This window comes from Lynx canadensis, chromosome B4 (assembly GCF_007474595.2).
Source record: "Lynx canadensis isolate LIC74 chromosome B4, mLynCan4.pri.v2, whole genome shotgun sequence".
Classification (NCBI taxonomy): domain Eukaryota; kingdom Metazoa; phylum Chordata; class Mammalia; order Carnivora; family Felidae; genus Lynx; species Lynx canadensis.
In genome coordinates, this window is record NC_044309.1 from 102,513,969 (window position 1) to 102,531,507 (window position 17,539).

The following is a 17,539-nucleotide window of genomic DNA, read 5'->3' on the forward strand; positions in this document are numbered from 1 at the left end:
TGTCTATGAATCTCCTAAGACAGATGACTTATTAAGAAGGTAATTTTAAGTAATAAGAACTAGTATGTTAGGGTGCTAAGACTGTGAGGTTTTATTTTACTGCTACTAAAATGTTAATGGGCAATCAATTAAAATCAACCAGACATCAGATACTTTCTGATGAAGAAAGATACCTTGCCAGAAGAATTCTGAAACAATCAGATCAGTTCTCTACCTGGTAGCTGCCAAACAGTAAAATGGTAGTTATCAATTTAAAGGAAATATAAAAAACCACATTAATGTGTTAAACTACATTTCAGGGATATGACAACCCAGTTCATTCAAAAATAACTGTAAGGAGGGGTGCCTTAGTGGCTTAGTTGGTTAAGTGTCCAACTCTTGATACTGGGTCAGGTCATGATCTTGTGGTTTGTGGGTTTGAGCCCCATGTCGGGCTCTAACAGCTTGGAGTCTGCTTGGAATTCTCTCTCTCCCTCCCTCCCTCCCTCCCTCCCTCCCTCTCTCTCTCTCTGTCCCTATCCCACTTGTGCTTGCTCTCTCTCTTTCAAAATAAATAAATAAACAACAACAAAAAATAATTTTAAGAAAAAAAATGGGAGGGAGAAACTGATTAAAAGAGGCTTTAAAGACATAATTAATCACCATGTATAATCCCTATTGTATTCCAATCAAACCAGAAGTACAACCACAAACCATTTATGGCGTATACGAGTTAAATGGACATTAAAACTGACTGGATATTCAATATTAAGGACTTATTGTTAATTTATTTAACAAAAAAATGTGGGCATGGTTTTGTGATCATTTGTTGTATGGCAACATATATTGTGATTATTTTTATTACTTAAAAAATACAATTTTAATAACTTTTAAAAAGGAATACTTCCTCTTAAAAATATATACTAAAGTTTTTTAGATGAAATAAATCTTCTGCAGATTTTCTTCAATAATATGGGAATTGGTGAGGTGGTAGGGATTTAGCTTAAACAATGGGTGGGGTAATTATACTTCTCTGCTACTTTTGTAGGTTTGATTTTTCTGTAGTAAAAATTAAAAGAGAGGTGCCTGGGTAGCTCATTCGGTTAAGCATCGGATTCTTGATCTTAGCTCAGGTCTTAATCTCAGGGTGGTGAGTTCAAGCCCTGTTTTGGGCTCCACGCTGGGGGTGGAGCCTACTTAAAAAAATAAAATAAAAATTAAAAGAAAAAATGGAAAAAACCCCAAGAGTCTAAATAAAACAAAACAACTCAAACAGATTATGTTTGCCCTTCTATAGTTATATGTTCTATTCAAACAGCATAAATTTCACATTAACTGTGCTACCCCACAGTTCTTTCTCCTGTATAATATGAATAGCAACGTCAGACATATATACAATCAGGGATAAGGGAAAAAAATAAAATTTTGTAAGCCAAAACACTACTTCTATCAAACATCACTTGAGATCTGTTATATATATTGTAGCATCATATTCATGAAAATGGGTTAAATGTAAAGCATCTTAAGGAGTTCTAGGAAGATGTGAAGTAGGATCATGAGCTCACTTCCTTCCATGGACACACTGAGGCAACAGCTACATATAACTCACTCTGAAAACAACTTGAAAATTAGCAGAACAGGTCTTCCAAAGCTAAAATCATAGAGAAGCCACATTAAGAAGGGTAGGATGGACAACCCACAAATGAGAGGGATGATACAGGTACAGAGGTCCTACAAGCGGGTCAAGCCTCACATTAGGCACTCCTTACCCTGGGGATCTGCACAGGGTAGATGAGCCTCCGTAACATCTAGCTTTGAAAATCAGCAGGGCTTAACTGCAGAAGAGCCAGAGGGCTGTATGGAAACTGATGCTTTACTTGCAAAGGGACATTGTACTCTTTCATTTGGTCTGAGACTCGGCACAGAAGCAGCAGTTTGAAAAGCACCTAGATTATGAAGATTTATGGACTAATTTTAGGGCATGTGCTTGAGGGGCAGAGATTTATAGGAGCTTTCTCTGGGAAAGAAGGTACTAGCTAGCACCATTTCCAGCCCCCTCTGCCTAGCTGGCCAAAGGGGCCAGTTCTGACACCCTCTATCTTACCTTATGCTCACCCAACCCGAGCTTTCCCTGTGGACGGTCCCCATTCGTTCCACCCGTATTGGCAGGTACTCCTTCACAGTGACTCCTGCTCTGCAATACCTGGTGGACAGTCGTGGTCAGGACTGATGTCCCCAGAAAACAATTACTGCCCATCACACCTAGCAGGCAGCCTGGTAGTGGCTGGAGCACATTCAAAGGAGGAGAGCCAGCCCTGTAGCTTCAGCCAGCTAGGATGAGGGCCAGCCCACCCACCAACACCCCTGGAGCACTCATGGCCTAGTTAAAACAGAAGAGTGCACCCAGGTCACACAGGGGATACACTGGAGTGTCTGGTTCTGCTGACGGGTGGTCAGAAGGGTCATGTTACAGGGCACCACAAAACCCTTTCTACACAAGGCCACTACTTTCAAGACCAGAAGGCATGGCTGACCTACCTAACACGGAGAAACAAACACGGAGAGTAGGACAAAATGAGGAAACAGGAGTTATGTTTCAAATGAAAGAATAAGACAAAACCTCAGAAAAAGAACTAAATGAAATGGAAATAAACAATATACCTGATACAGAGTTCAAAGTAATGGTCATAAAGGTGTTCACTGGGCTTGAGAATAATGGATGAACTCAGTGTGAACTTCAACAAAGAAAAATATAAAAAAGAACCAATCAGAGCTGAAGAATACAGTAACTGAAATGAAAAATACATTAACATCAACAGCAGATTAGAGAATGCAAAATAATTAATCAGCCATCTTGAAGACAGGGTAGTAGAAAGCACCCAAGCTAAAAAAACAAAAAGAAAAAATGAGGATAGGTTAAAGGGACCTCTGGGACAACATCAAGCATTATGTGAACTAACATTCACATTATAGGAGTCCCAGAAGGAGAAGAGAGAGAGAAAGAGACAGAAAACTTATTTTAAGAAATAATAACTAAAAACCTCCCTAACCTGGGAAAAGGAGCAGACATCCAGGTCCAGGAAGCACACTGATCCCCAAACAAGAGGAATTCAAGGAGGTCCACACCAAGATATATAATAAATAAAACATCAAAAATTAACAGTAAAGAGAATCTTTTCTTTCTTTTTTTTTTTTTTTTTTTTGAGAGACAGACGAGGGTGGGGAGGGGCAGAGGAAGAGGGAGACAGAGAATCCTAAGCAGGCTCCACATCCAGTGTGGAACCCCAAGCACGGTCCCATGATCTCACAATCATGAGAAATCAAGAGTCAGACGCTTAACTGACTGAGCCACCCAGGGGCCCCAATAAAGAGAATCTTTAAAATCAACTAGTTTTGTACAAGGGAAACCCTGTAATGTTATCAGATTATTTTTCAGCAGACACTTTACAGGCCAGGAGGGAGTGGCATAATATATTCAAAGTATAGAAAGGAAAAAAACCTACATCCAAAAGCTTTACCTAGAAAGGTTATTAATAATTGCAGGAGAGATAAAGAGTTTCACAGACAAACAAGTTAAAGGACTTCATCACCACTAAACTAGCCTTATAAGAAATGTTAAAGAGACTTCTATAACTGGAAAAGAGATAGCCATAACTAGAAATAAGAAAATTATAAAAGGAAAAAATGTCACTGGCTAATATATGAAGATTAAAAAAAACAAAAGTAGTAAAAATTAATTATATCTACACACAGTAGTTAAAGGATACACACAGAAAAAGAGGAAATAATAGGTCATATATATAAATATGGAGGAAGGAGTAAAAAAACTTTTAGAATGTGTTTGAACTTGGGGTGCCTGGGTGGCTCATTTGGTTAAGCATCTGGCTTCAGTTCAGATCATGAGTTTGAGCCCCACATCAGGCTCTCTTCTGTCAGCGTGGAGTCCACTTGGGATCCTCTATTTCCTTCTCTCTGCCCCTCCCCTGCTGGTGCTCTCTCTCTCTCTCTCAAAAATAAATAAACATTAAAAAAATGTGTTTGAGCTTAAGCGATGACCATTAACAAGATAAACTGCTATATACATAGAATGTTATAAACCTAAAATAGATACACAGAAATTGAAAAGAATTCAAGCATACCATGAAAGAAAGTCATCAAATCCAAGGGAAGAGAGTAAGAGAAGAAACAGAGAACTATAAAAAGAACCAGAAAACAATGAACAAAACTGCAGTAAGTACATACCTATCGATAATTACTTTAAATATAAATGGACTAAATGCTCTAATGGAAAGACAAAGGATGACTAAATGGTTAAAAAAACAAGACTCAACTACGTGCTGCCCACAAAAGACTGATTTCAGATCTCAAGGCACACACAGACTAAAAGTGAAGGGATAGAAAAAAAATATTCCATGCAAATGGGGGGGCGGGGGGAGCCGAGATGGCAATACCAAGATCAGACAAACGAGACTTAATTTTTTTCTTTTGTGTTTATTTTTTTCATTTTTGAGAGAGAGAGACAGAGAGAGACAGAGAGAGCAAGCGCAAGCAGGGGAGGGGCAGAGAGAGAGAGAGAGGAGACACAGGATCCAAAGCAGGCGGCTCTATGCTGTCAGCACAGTCTGATGCAGGGCTCGAACTCTTGAACCGTGAGACTGACCTGAGCTGAAGTCGGTGCTTAACCAACTGAGTCACCCAGGCACCCCAGACAAAAGAGACTTTAAAACAAAGACTGGTAGGGGTGCCTGGGTGGCTCAGTCAGTTGGGTGTCCGACTTTGGCTCAGGTCATGATCTCGCAGTTCATGAGTTTGAGCCCCATCTCAGGCTCTGTGCTGACAGCTCACAGCCTGGAGCCTGCCTCAGATTCTGTGTCTCCCTCTCCCTCCACCCCTCCCATGCTCAAGCTCTGTCTCTTGGTATCTCAAAAATAAATAAATGTTAAAAAAAAAAAAAAAAAAAGAAGAAGAAGAAGACTGTAGGGGGACTTGGGTAGCTCAGTCAGTTAAATGTCCAACTCCTGATTTTAGCTCAGGTCATGATCACATGGTTCATGAGATCAAGCCCTGCTGGGGGCTCCATGCTATCAGTGAGGATTGGGATTCTTGGGATTCTCTCTCCCTCTCTTGCTGCCCCTCCCCAACTTGCACTCGCTCTCACAAAATAAACATAAAAAAAAAAAAAAACAACAACAACAAAGACTGTACAAAGAGGCAAAGAGGGCATCACATAATGATACAGATCAATTCAAGAGGAGAATAGAAGAATTGTAAATATCTATGAACCCAACATAGAAGCACCTAGAAACATAAAGCAAATATTAACAGACATAAAGGACATAACTGAAAATCATACAATAGTAGGGAACTTTTAGTACCCTACTTATATCAATGGACAGAGCATCGAGAAAGAAAAATCAGTGGTTTTGAATGACACATTAGACAAGATGGGCTTAACAGATACATACAGAACACTCTATCCAAAAACAAAATTCATGGAAGTATTTTCAAATGTACATGGAACATTCTCAAGGACAGATCATGTTAGGCCACAAAACAAGTCTCAATAAATTTAAGATTGAAATCTTATCAAGCTCTTTTCTGACCAAAATAGTATGAAACTAAAATCAATGACCACAAACACGTGGTAAACAGTATGCTACTAAACAACCAATGGGGTCAATGGAGAAATCAAAGAGGAAATAAAAAATTGCCCAGAGATAAATGAAAAGGGAAATACTGGTTCAAAATCTTTGGGATACAAAAGCAATTCTAAAATGGAAGTTTATAGCGATACAGACCTACTTCAAGAAACAAGAAAAGTCGGGGCGCCTGGGTGGCGCAGTCGGTTAAGCGTCCGACTTCAGCCAGGTCACGATCTCGCGGTCCGTGAGTTCGAGCCCCGCGTCGGGCTCTGGGCTGATGGCTCAGAGCCTGGAGCCTGTTTCCGATTCTGTGTCTCCCTCTCTCTCTGCCCCTCCCCTGTTCATGCTCTGTCTCTCTCTGTCCCAAAAATAAATAAACGTTGAAAAAAAAAAATTAAAAAAAAAAAAAAAGAAACAAGAAAAGTCTCAATCAAACTTTACACCTAAAGGAATTAAGAAAAGAACAAATGAAGCCCAAAGTTAGTAGAAAAAAGGGAATTATAAAGATCTGAGCAGAAATAAATGAATACAGACTAAAAAACAACAGAAAAGAGCAATGAAACTAAGAGCTGGTTCTTTAAAACTCGTCCAGCCTCATCAAAAAAAGAGAATTGAAATAAAATATAATATGAAAGAGAAGTTACAATGGACACCACAGGAGTACAAAGAATAAGAGACTACTAAAAACAATGACATGCCAAAAAATTAGACATTCTAGGAGAAATGGACATTTCTAGAAACATATTCTCTTCTAAGACTAAATCAGGGAGAAGTAGAAAATCTGAACAGACTGATTACTAGTAATGAAATTGAATCCGTAATCAAAAAATGCCTGGTAAAGAGTGAAGTCCAGGATCAGATGGCTTTATAGGTGAACTCTACCAAAGATTTAAAGAGCTGATACCTATCCTTCCCAAACTATTCTAAAAAACAGAAGAGGAAAGAATGTGTCCTTATAGAATTTATTCTATAAGGCCAGGATTACCCTGATACCAAAATCAAACAAAAACACTACAGAAAAAGAAAATTATAGAACAATATCACTGGTGAACATACACGCAAAATCCCTCAACAAAACATTAGCAAACCAAATACATCAAAAGGATCATTCACCATGATTGAATGGGACTTATCTTAGGGATGCAAAGGTGCAATATAAAAATCAGTCAATATGACACAACATATTAACAAAATGAAGGATAAAAATCATGATCGTCTTGGTACAGAAAAAGTATTTGACAAAATTCAACATCCTTTCATGATAAAAATTTTCAACCCAGTGGGTTTACAGGAAACATACCTCAACATAATGAAGGCCATAGATGAAAAACCCATAGTTAACATCATACTTGACAGTGAAAAGCTAAACGCTTTTCTTCTACGATCAGAAACAGGACAAGGATGTCTATCTACTCTCACCACTTTTATTCAATATAGTACTATTGGAATTCCCACCCACAGCAATCAGACAAGAAAAGGAAATGAAAGACATCTAAATTATCAAGAAAGAAGTAAAACCATCACCATTTGCAGATGACATACCATATATAGAAAACTCCAAAGATGCCACCAAAAAAATAGAGTAAATGAATTCAGTAAATTGCAGGATACAAAATCAATATGCAAAAATGTTGCATTTCTATACATTAATAATGAACCAGCCAAAAGAGAAGTAAAGAAACTATGATGAAAGATAACACAAAGAGATGAAAAGATATACCATGCTCATGGACTAGAAAAATACTGTCAAAATGTCCATCCTATCCAAAATATTATGGTGCTGTCACAAATATAGACATACAGATCAACAGAACAGAAAAGAGAAGCCAGAAATAAACCCACGTGTATATAAGTTAATTAATCTTCAACAAAGCAAAAGAATATATAATAAGGAAAAGACAGTCTCGTCAATAAATGGTGCTGGAAAACTGGACAGCTACATGCAAAAGAATGAAACTGGACCACTTTCTTATACCATTCACAAAAATAAACTCAAAATGGATTAAAGATCTAAATGTAAGACCAGAAACCATGAAACTCCTAAAAGAAAACATAGGCAGTAAGCTCTTGGTTATCAGCCTTAGCAATAGTTTTTTGGATCTGTCCCCTCAGGCAAGGGAAACAAAAGCAAAAATAAACAACTGGTGCTTATCAAATTAAAAAGCTTTTGTACAATGAAGGAAACCATCAGCAAAATGAAAAGGCAAATCTACTGAATGCAAGCAGATACCTGCAAACGATATTATCTGGTAAGGGGCTAATATTCAAAAAATATAAAAACCTTGTATAACTCAACCAAAAAAAAAAAAAAAGTCCAATTAGAAAATGGGCAGAGGACTTGAAAAAACATTTTTCTAAAGAAGACACATAGAGGGGCACCAGAGTGGCTCAGTCAGTTAAGTGTCTGACTCTTGGTTTTGGCTCAGGTTTGTGAGTTGCAAGTCCCGCATCAGGCTCTCTGCTGACAGCGCAGAGCCTGCCTGGGATTCTCTCTTTCCCTCTCTCTCTGCCCCTACCCTGCTCTCTCTCTCTCTCAAAATAAATAAGCTCAAAGAATACACATAAAGAGCCAGAAGACACATGAAAAGATGTTCAACATCACTAATCATCAGGGAAATGCAAATAAAAACCACAATGAGATAACATCTTGCACCAGTTAGAATGATTAGCATCATAAAGAAATAACAAGTGCTAGCAAGGACATAGAGAAAAGAGAACCTTTGTGCACTGCTGGTGGGAATGCAGATTGGTGTAGCCACTATGGAAAACACAATGGAGCTTCCTCAAAAAATTAAAAATAGAAATACCATGTGACCCAGTAATTCCCCTGCTGGGTAATTTACCTGAAGAAAACCCAATCACTAATCCTTAAAGACTATTCATCCCCATGTTCACTGTAGCATTATTTACAATAGCCAAGGGAAGGAAGCAACTGTTCATCTACAGATAAATAAAAAGATGTGGAAATAGATACAATGGAATATTACACATCCATAAATAGAAAAAAAGAAATCTTTCCATTCACAACATGGATAGACCTAAAGGGTATTATACTAAAAGAAATAAGTCAAACAGAGAAAAACAAATACCACATGTTTTACTTTCATGTAGAATCAAAAAGCCCCCAAAATTAACAAACAAAAAACCAAAAACAGACTCATAAATACAGAGAACAGACTGATTGTTGCAAAAGGGGATAAGGGTGGGAGATAGGTGAGATAGGTGAGATAGGTGAAGGGGATTAAGAGGTTCAAACTTCCAGTTATAAGTCAAGGTGATGAAAAGTACCACATAGTGAGTGAATATAGTCAATAATATTGTACTAACTTTGTATAATGAGACGGTAACTATACTTACTGCGGTGGGCATTTTGTATATAATTGTTGAATCACTATGTTGTATACTTTGAAAGTAATATATAATAATAATAAAAATATGTAAAGCATAATTCTTTCAAAAATCTCCAAGATAAAGCACTTCAGCCACTATACACTAATATATATATTATTTTTAATAACAGCCATTATTATTTTTATTCCAAAATTGGGACAGAACTGCTTTTTAGTAATACCAAAAATCTAAGTACTCATTAACTATCCTAATAAAGAAGAACTTTTCTGATTTAATAACCAGACTCAAAATTCAGTGATGAGCTAAAAGCACACGTAATCTGAGGCATGTAAGAAATGGTTAGTATGTACTTCTAGAAAGATTAAGTATACTATCAAGTAGCTATATTTTAATAGGTTCTCACATCTTGGGTCCAAAATGAAACTCCCGTAGATCTCCTTTTCTCTCTTGGTCGTCGTCGTTCTCGGATTGATTTAGGTTGTGATTTATCTTCTCCTTCTTTTTCCTCTTCTCTCTTTTCTCCCTCTGTTAAAGATTATAATGAACCACTTGGTAGCAACGTATTTTGACAGTATTTTATAAGAAAAATGTAGTAATCATATTTCAAAATCAACCTCCTTTATAAAGGCTTCTAAAATTTTCCAGTCAGAATTATTTTTGCCCCCTCAGCATTCCTATAAAACACTTGGTTTAGACATGTATTTGTATCTCCCATTAGACAGGTTCTTGATCAAGACAAGAACTAATTTTTATTATTTCATTTTCCTAGTGCCTGAAACAAAACATCTGCCAAAAGACATACTTAATAATATTTGCTGAACAGAAAATAATTGAATCCTATGAAGAAAACAGGGCTCGAGTTATTAATGTTTGATAGGGGGTTACTATACCCAAAGTTAACACTTCGAAGAAAACAAACAGTTCTTAACGATGGAACACAGCTAGCAGACATAGAATGAGTTTTTCAGTTTCTGTTTCTACTATTCCCAATCCTCATTCGGTAGAATAAATACAGTATTCATTTCATTTCTATTAGATAGTATCTAAGAACAAACTCTTTTTTTCTGGAAAAAATATTTATCTTTTAAAACACGTCAACATAAAATGTAGTCTTGGGGTGCCCGGGTGACTCAGTTGGTTAAGGGTCTGACTTTGGCTTAGGTCATAATCTTACGGTTCATGGGTTTGAGCCCCACATCAGGCTCTGTGCTGACAGCTGAGAGCCCGAAGCCTACTTTGGATTCTGTGCCTCACTCTCTCTCTCTCTCAAAAATAAATAAACATTAAAAAAAATTTTTTTTTAAATATAGTCTCAAAATTTGTTTCCTTCTTAGGATAGTTAAAATAGCTTTAGACTTATATTCTATAAAGGGGCCTTCCATTAGGTTTTAAAAAGTAGACATCTATATGGAACAAAGTAATGTTAGAAATTATTTCTAAAAGTCTCCTTCCTGTGCCATTAGCAAAGAGTCACAGCAAAAGAAATTTCAAAATTATAGTGCCAACAATTTTTTTTAGAATTGTTTTTGGAATTAGTTTACAGTAAAGATCTCAAACTCCAATGCATATAGTGGCCATCCAGATAATATAGAAGGATAAAATGGGCCAGGAGGGCACTATTCCAAGGGGTGAGGGGCTGTAACTTACTCCTTGCCTCTAGCCAATCGTTGATATGTGAGAATTAGAAACAGTGTTGCTAAATCTTCCCACTTTTCAATAGAAGATGAAAATCTAAACTTTTATGCAAATATCCCTAATTTTCAAAGTTGGCTTAAGGTTTTTACAAACCATTATGTGAGCCTCACACTTAGTATTTTAAAGAACTGAAATATCTCAATGACCAAAAAAAGAAAAGTCAGCTGAAAATTGGGGAAAACTTAATTTTTCTGAAGTTTATCCTTCATGATTACTGATGTTATCATGACTAATACTGTGGGATTTTCTTTTAAAATATAAAACGCCTACAATTAGAAATAATTTTATTCAGTACCAATCTCTTAATTAAAGTAGGAATTATTAAAATTTAAATAGGAAGTTTATATGAAAAAATAAGAAATGTTAATAGTGATTATCAATATGCCAACATATCACTGAAAAAGAAATCTATTTCTCAAGAAATAAGCATAAAAACCATTTTGTTTTAGCAAGGACACTACATGTGTTTTAAGTGATTTTAGTTTAAAACAATTCACATATAAAAAATTTAAAGATATGATCCAATAGGCAAGAAATAACTTCAGGCACTAATAAACAGCTCCTAGAAATAGTCTTCCACCAGTTCTTCTATGCTGACTTTTCTATGTTGGTGTACATAATGCTTTTTGTGAAGTCTTAAATTATAAAGATATATGTAACAATGCCAGACTACATAATTTCCTATTTTTATTTTCTACTCTTCTTATTTTTGACCATCATCTTCTTTTTGAAAGAAAAAATGGAATGACTCCCAGTTTAGAAAAGTTGTTTCTTTTCTGTAGAACTATAAATTAGAAAAAAAAAAAATTCAAAGGATTATTTGAAGGAAACAAAGGTCTTCTTACCTCTTTCATTTTCTTTTGTTAATCCTCTGGAGTAACCAGAAGTTATACCTACAAGACTATTTGGCCTGTTTAGTTGACTTGAAGCATAGAGTGAACTGCTCATGGTAGAAAGTGAAGAGGATGGGGTGGTAGAACTTGAAGTGGATACTGGTCTGTAACGCTGGTAAGTCTGTGAAATATTAAAATTAATTCCCACGTAAAATATTTAACAGTTAAAAACATCTAAACACAGGTTCATTTTGAAAGAAAAATAACATTCTAATCATCTCAAAATAATTCAGATTTCTGGTCCTTTGGAGTATTTTGTATATAGTTTGTCGGTATATAAATCTCTTGTATACTGAAAGTCACAAAACTAGTCATACCATTTGACCTAGCTGGGTTGGTGGTACACTATTACCTCATCGTATGTTCTGGAGTACTTTTGTTTATATTCATCTTCTCTAGATGTTTCTGACTCCTTCTTTTCTTCTTGCTTCTCTTTATCCTGTTTTTCTTTTTCTTCTTTTTCTTTTTCTTCATTTTCTTGTTCTCTGGTTCGGGTAGAACGACTTCTTCCTATTGTTTTTTCAGCTTCCTGAAGATCAGTCAGTGTTACTCCCTGTACATTAAAAAGGTAAATTTAAGAATGAGAAGCAGTATAGCTTGTTTCAAAGAAATATTTTATAAGTAGACAAATTTAATATGAATGTATTGGAAGTCAAATACACGTTTGGAATTGGTTTGCAAATTCGAACAAAATTTTTAGTGGGGAAGTCACAATCATTCTATGAAGAATCATCACGAGCAAGCACAGTAATAGGTACTGGAAAAGACAAAATACATGTAAGAAATAGTCTCTATATTTAAGAAATTAAAAAAAGGGGAGGAGATGACAGTACTATCACATGAATATGAATATAAATATTCCTAAGAAGTACAAAGAAGGAAAAGCTGATATATACATTGTTTATACACTGAATTTATATGTACTTCTGTTTTATATATATATATGTAAAAACAAATATATATATACAACATGTATAACATATATATGTATATACATGTATAATATATATGTATAAACACATACATATGTATTTACTGAAAAAAATTTCAGTAAAGAAATAACTTTTAAAGGATAAGCCTTAAAGAACAGGGGAGATTTCAAAAAGTAAAGGTACAAAGGCAGGAAGAATATGTTAAGACCTTAACAAACAGTTCAGCTTGAAATGAAATACTAATAAAAGTAAGGATCAAGGAGTTGAATCCGGACTTTGGAGCGCCTCAACTATGGGAAAGGATAGACACAAAATGATATATTAGATATAATTAGAATGGCAAGGAGGTTAAGGAGATGCTAACTAGACTGAGTGACATTTTCCTGGTACTTGCACATTAGCTGTTTGAAATATCTAATACAATAGACCTATTCCCCACAACTCCAAATATTTACAGAATTCTTTATTAATTATTAGACATCATATTAATTCATTAACACGCATTGAGTACTCTGTGCCAGACACCATCTAAGAAACAAAAAGTAAATATGCAAAGAGATACAAAGGTATATGCCAATTAGATTAAATATAATACTAACATTAATTAGATTAAATGTAATATACAAAAGGCTAGGAAAGAATTACTAAAGCAATCTTTAAGATTTCCTCACATTATATACTAACATCAGTGTTTTCTTTTTTTTTTTTTTTTTAAGTTTTTAAAAAATTTCTTTAAATAATTTCTACACCCAACACGGGGCTTGTACTCACAACTCCAAGAACAATAGTCACATGCCCCTCTGACTGAGCCAGCCAGGTGCTCCAATGACATTAATATTTTCATAGAGAAGTGAAAAAAAGAAAGGCAATTTGAAGCTTTATATATTATACACATTAAACATACCTGTGTTGATCTTCTTGACTGTCTTGCTTGTCTAGATCTTGCTTTTCTTTGGGATTCAGACTCTTCATCTCTAACAGGAGTGAGGTATGATCTACAGTAATAAATAAAAATTGTTAGTTGGATATACAGTATCTGTGAATTACATACGAATGTATGAATGAATACACGGTAAGCATTTTAGTTTAAGAAAAAGTCTCCAAAAATGGTTTCATTCATCACAAAAATTCAACAATGCAATCTGATAAAGTTTTAGATTGAAAATAATCAGTATTAACTTATATTTTTCAAGTTCTTCCTAACCACAGTTTTGGTTTTTTTCTTTTGAAAAGCCATGTGATGAGTCCTCTTAGTCCCTTTGCTGATTCCCTACAATACCATACTAGATGATACATGAAGGTTAAACTCTAGACTGTCAATGTCTTTTCATGGTTAGAATGGTTAGGAGTGAAGGCAACATTTAACATATGGGATGACTAGTGAGCAAGCAACACTCACTGCACTCCTGTCACTGCATTTATTAATGATGCTTTTGGCAGACATCATACTCTTGTTCACACTTTGAGTTATCTAAAAATTCAAGTATTTTTATTCATAAACTGCTTTAAAATTAGCATCCTACTCTTGGTTACTGATTTTCTAATATAAAAAGAACTTGACCTTTATCTTCACTATATCTGATCTTATCAATTATCAATCTTATCAATCACTTCACTATATTTGATCTAAGCCTATGCCCCATCCTGTCTAAGGATATGCACAATTTCAAAAGCATATGTCCATGTCAAGAGATTAATAACTAATTAAAGGGTTGAATAAGAAAAGACAGAGCCGTGCAAGACACAGAAAATAACTTCCCTCCAATGATCAATGTTACTTGGGAAGTTCAATTGTTAATACTTTATTTAGTTATATTACAATCTAATTCACATTTCTCATACAATACTCAGAAATAGAATATTTCTATTGTCTATGCTGTTAATTAAATTTATCTAGTTTATATCACCTGCCCCTCCCCTTTAAAAAGCTCAACTGGGGGCACCTGGGTGGCGCAGTCGGTTAAGCGTCCGACTTCAGCCAGGTCACGATCTCGCGGTCCGGGAGTTCGAGCCCCGCGTCAGGCTCTGGGCTGATGGCTCAGAGCCTGGAGCCTGTTTCCGATTCTGTGTCTCCCTCTCTCTCTGCCCCTCCCCCGTTCATGCTCTGTCTCTCTCTGTCCCCAAAAAAATAAATAAAACGTTGAAAAAAAAAATTTTTTTAAAAAGCTCAACTTTTTAAAAGGGTTCTTTTTTTAGATTTACTATGCTTTCCAATTTGTAACTTGTTCTGTTCTTTAAACTTCCTGAAACTATTCATATATCCATAACAAACTTTAGAATTTATTCTCGGTTTTATGCATCTTTTATCCTTTCTATGTGTCCTTTAAAGCTCTAGGTTCAAAGAACACAACACACCTCCAACTCCTTAGAATCATTTCAGTTCCTTCACAATTCTTTTAGAGAGCCCCATTCCTTTTGATTTCTCTGTCTTTTGCTTCACACTCTTAAGTTTTTAGAAATCTGTCTGAAACTAGAATACATGATTTATTATTCCTAGGATTCACCTCCTTGAATAATTAATCCTAAGATGACAAGGTCACTTGTCAACCAAAATCCTCATTGCCTCAATTCCATCAATTAACTCTTACTTATTGGTTAAAGTTAGTACTAGAGGACAGGTTCTCTGTGTTGCTTCTACTCTAATTACAGATCAATTTTAAGCAAGGTAAGTCAAGAACTTCTCAGGAGGGTATTTTTACTTGACTGAGACATCCAACAAACTTAGAGAAAGATGAAAATCCTCTCACTACTTTACTTTGACTTAAGTTGTTTTTTTCATCTGGTTTGAGAAAATATCACCTATTTTCTCTATTTGGTTGAATAACCTAGGGCACTATTTCATAATGACATAACTTATTTTTTTTCTCTTTATCCATATGTTTTCATCTCTAGGTTTCTAGAATATCCTGGGGGTGCCTACGTGGCTCAGTCGATTAAGCATCTGACTTAGGCTCAGGTCATGATCTCATGGTTCATGAGTTTGAGCTCCACACTGGGCTCTGTGCTAACTGTTTGGAGCCCAGAGTTTGCTTCAGATTCTGTGCTTCCCTCTCTCTCTGCTTCTCCCCCGTTTGCTCCTTCTCCCTCTCAAAAATAAATAAACATTAGAATATCCTGAAAGATTATGTCTTTTTGCTACTACACTAGCACTACATATATCTCACAAATCGGGCACACCCCACATGATTCAAGCATTGAAGAGTTCTATTTTACCAAATTTGGTTTCTATGAAAATACTGGTACAGATTTAAGTTTATAACCTTAAGTTTCATTTTAAGTTTAATTATTTATTTTGAGAGAGAGAGAGAGCATGAGTGGGAAAGGGTAGAGAGAGGGGCAGAATCACAAGCACGCTCTGCACTATCAGCACAGAGACTGATGCAGGGCTTCAACTCACAAACCATGAGATCATGACCCTAGACGAAGTCAGGCACTTAACCCATTGAGCCAGCCAGGTGCCCCTAAAATTTTAATGTTTTAAAAAATTATATTTCTAATTATTTGGTCTGTTGCTTTTAATTTGTCCTCCTAAAAGTGTAGGGCAAGGAAAAAATTCACTATATACAACTTTCTTTCTTTCTTTTTAAGTTTATTTTTATTTTCAGAGAGAGACAGAGAGCAAGCAGGGGAGAAGCAGAGAGAAAGGGAAACAGAATCTCAAGTAGGCTCCATGCTATCAGTGCCGAGCTCAATGCAGGGTTCGATTCCACGAACCATGAGATCATGACCTGAGCAGAAATCAAGAGTCAGATGTTTAACTTACTGAGCCACCCAGGTGCCCCGGGTACATAAAGCATTTTAGTTACCAGCATTTCTTTAGTTTGACTTTCTTTTAGAGATTCTGCAACATATGGCTTCATCTGTACCAATGCACAGATCCAGAGAGATGAATACAACTGGTTAGGATGCCTGCCCTCTTGATGCCCAGAATGCTCAAGCTACACTAAGCTTGATACTTCTCTTTCTCCTACTATTTTTTAATTTTCATCCTGTCTGTATATGAACTCTTGTGAATTTTAAGCTTTTTATTTAGATACAACCGTTATTCCCTACTTTTGTAACAACTCCAGTGATTTCTCTGGGACAAGTCATTTTAAAGGTGAAAAAGAGTAACAGTAAACTTGTTATTACAGGTTTAGTTTAAGAAAATTAATTCCAGAATAGAGTGAGGAGCTTGTTTATTCTGGAAGTTGGCTATACATATTTGGAAAATGCTATACATTCTAACCATCTCCAGGAAAATCACAACATGTTAAAGGCTCTGAGAAGAACCAAGGAAGAAACCTGTTTAACTGTAACTATGTATTTCCTAAGATTATTAAGTAGAACATACTTTTATGGTACACCTGTTACATGTGGAAAAGTGCTCTGTGAAACATTAATTTGGAAAATATGGCCCAATGGCCATTTTTTTTAGCGATTCATTTGGTACTTATTTATGCATCCACTGTCCCTATGCAATGTATTGCTTTTTGGACTTCTCCCAGACGAGGAGAAGAAAAGAATAAAAGAAGATGAAACCTTAATGTGGTAGCAAATCTGGTTAAACAGAAAAACTAGAACAGCTCAGATGGCTGCATGTATCACTTCAGTATTTCAAGGGCTGCTCTGAAAGTAAGCATGAACATGGACTACTGAATCTGACTCCTCTATGTAATGGTCAAAATTTTCACATATAGTTTACGACAGGGAAATCTGCATTGCCATTTGTTCTTTTAATCCCCATGTTCTGCAAACAGAACTAATCAACCAGCACACTCTCTTCAAATGAGCCTCACTACTTTTTCAACAGTTTTAAGTTGCCATAAAAGTTCAATCTACCTATCATATCTGGTTTAACATATGTAGGTTAAGGGGATAAAAATTACTAGTCAAAAGACTTATAATATCTGTTTCTGTTCATTTAAATTTTCCTTACATTTGCTCCAAATCAGCATAAAAATCTAGCCTATCAATTTGTAATATACAATATGTTTCCTATTATTTTAAGAGTCCCCATCTGGCATTCAGTTCCTTCTCCTCTCTTGGGGTTCCTGTATAGAGCAGA

At 35.8% G+C, this 17,539-nt stretch overlaps 1 protein-coding gene across 6 annotated transcripts in view; it reads right to left on the minus strand.

The window, feature by feature from the left end:
* Positions 1-17,539, minus strand: part of PPP1R12A (protein phosphatase 1 regulatory subunit 12A) — a 163,618-nt gene that overhangs the window by 24,432 nt on the left and 121,647 nt on the right. For 5 of the 6 annotated variants that reach the window (XM_030323293.1, XM_030323292.1, XM_030323296.1 and 2 more), the window contains 4 exons: positions 13,397-13,487; positions 11,913-12,113; positions 11,513-11,681; positions 9,376-9,497 (listed from right to left, as the gene is read on the minus strand). In XM_030323293.1, coding sequence (XP_030179153.1) covers positions 9,376-9,497; positions 11,513-11,681; positions 11,913-12,113; positions 13,397-13,487 — 583 coding nt within the window. Of the gene's footprint in view, positions 1-2,640; positions 2,715-9,375; positions 9,498-11,512; positions 11,682-11,912; positions 12,114-13,396; positions 13,488-17,539 lie in introns of all 6 variants that reach the window. The other variant, XR_003970477.1, reaches the window with a different exon arrangement.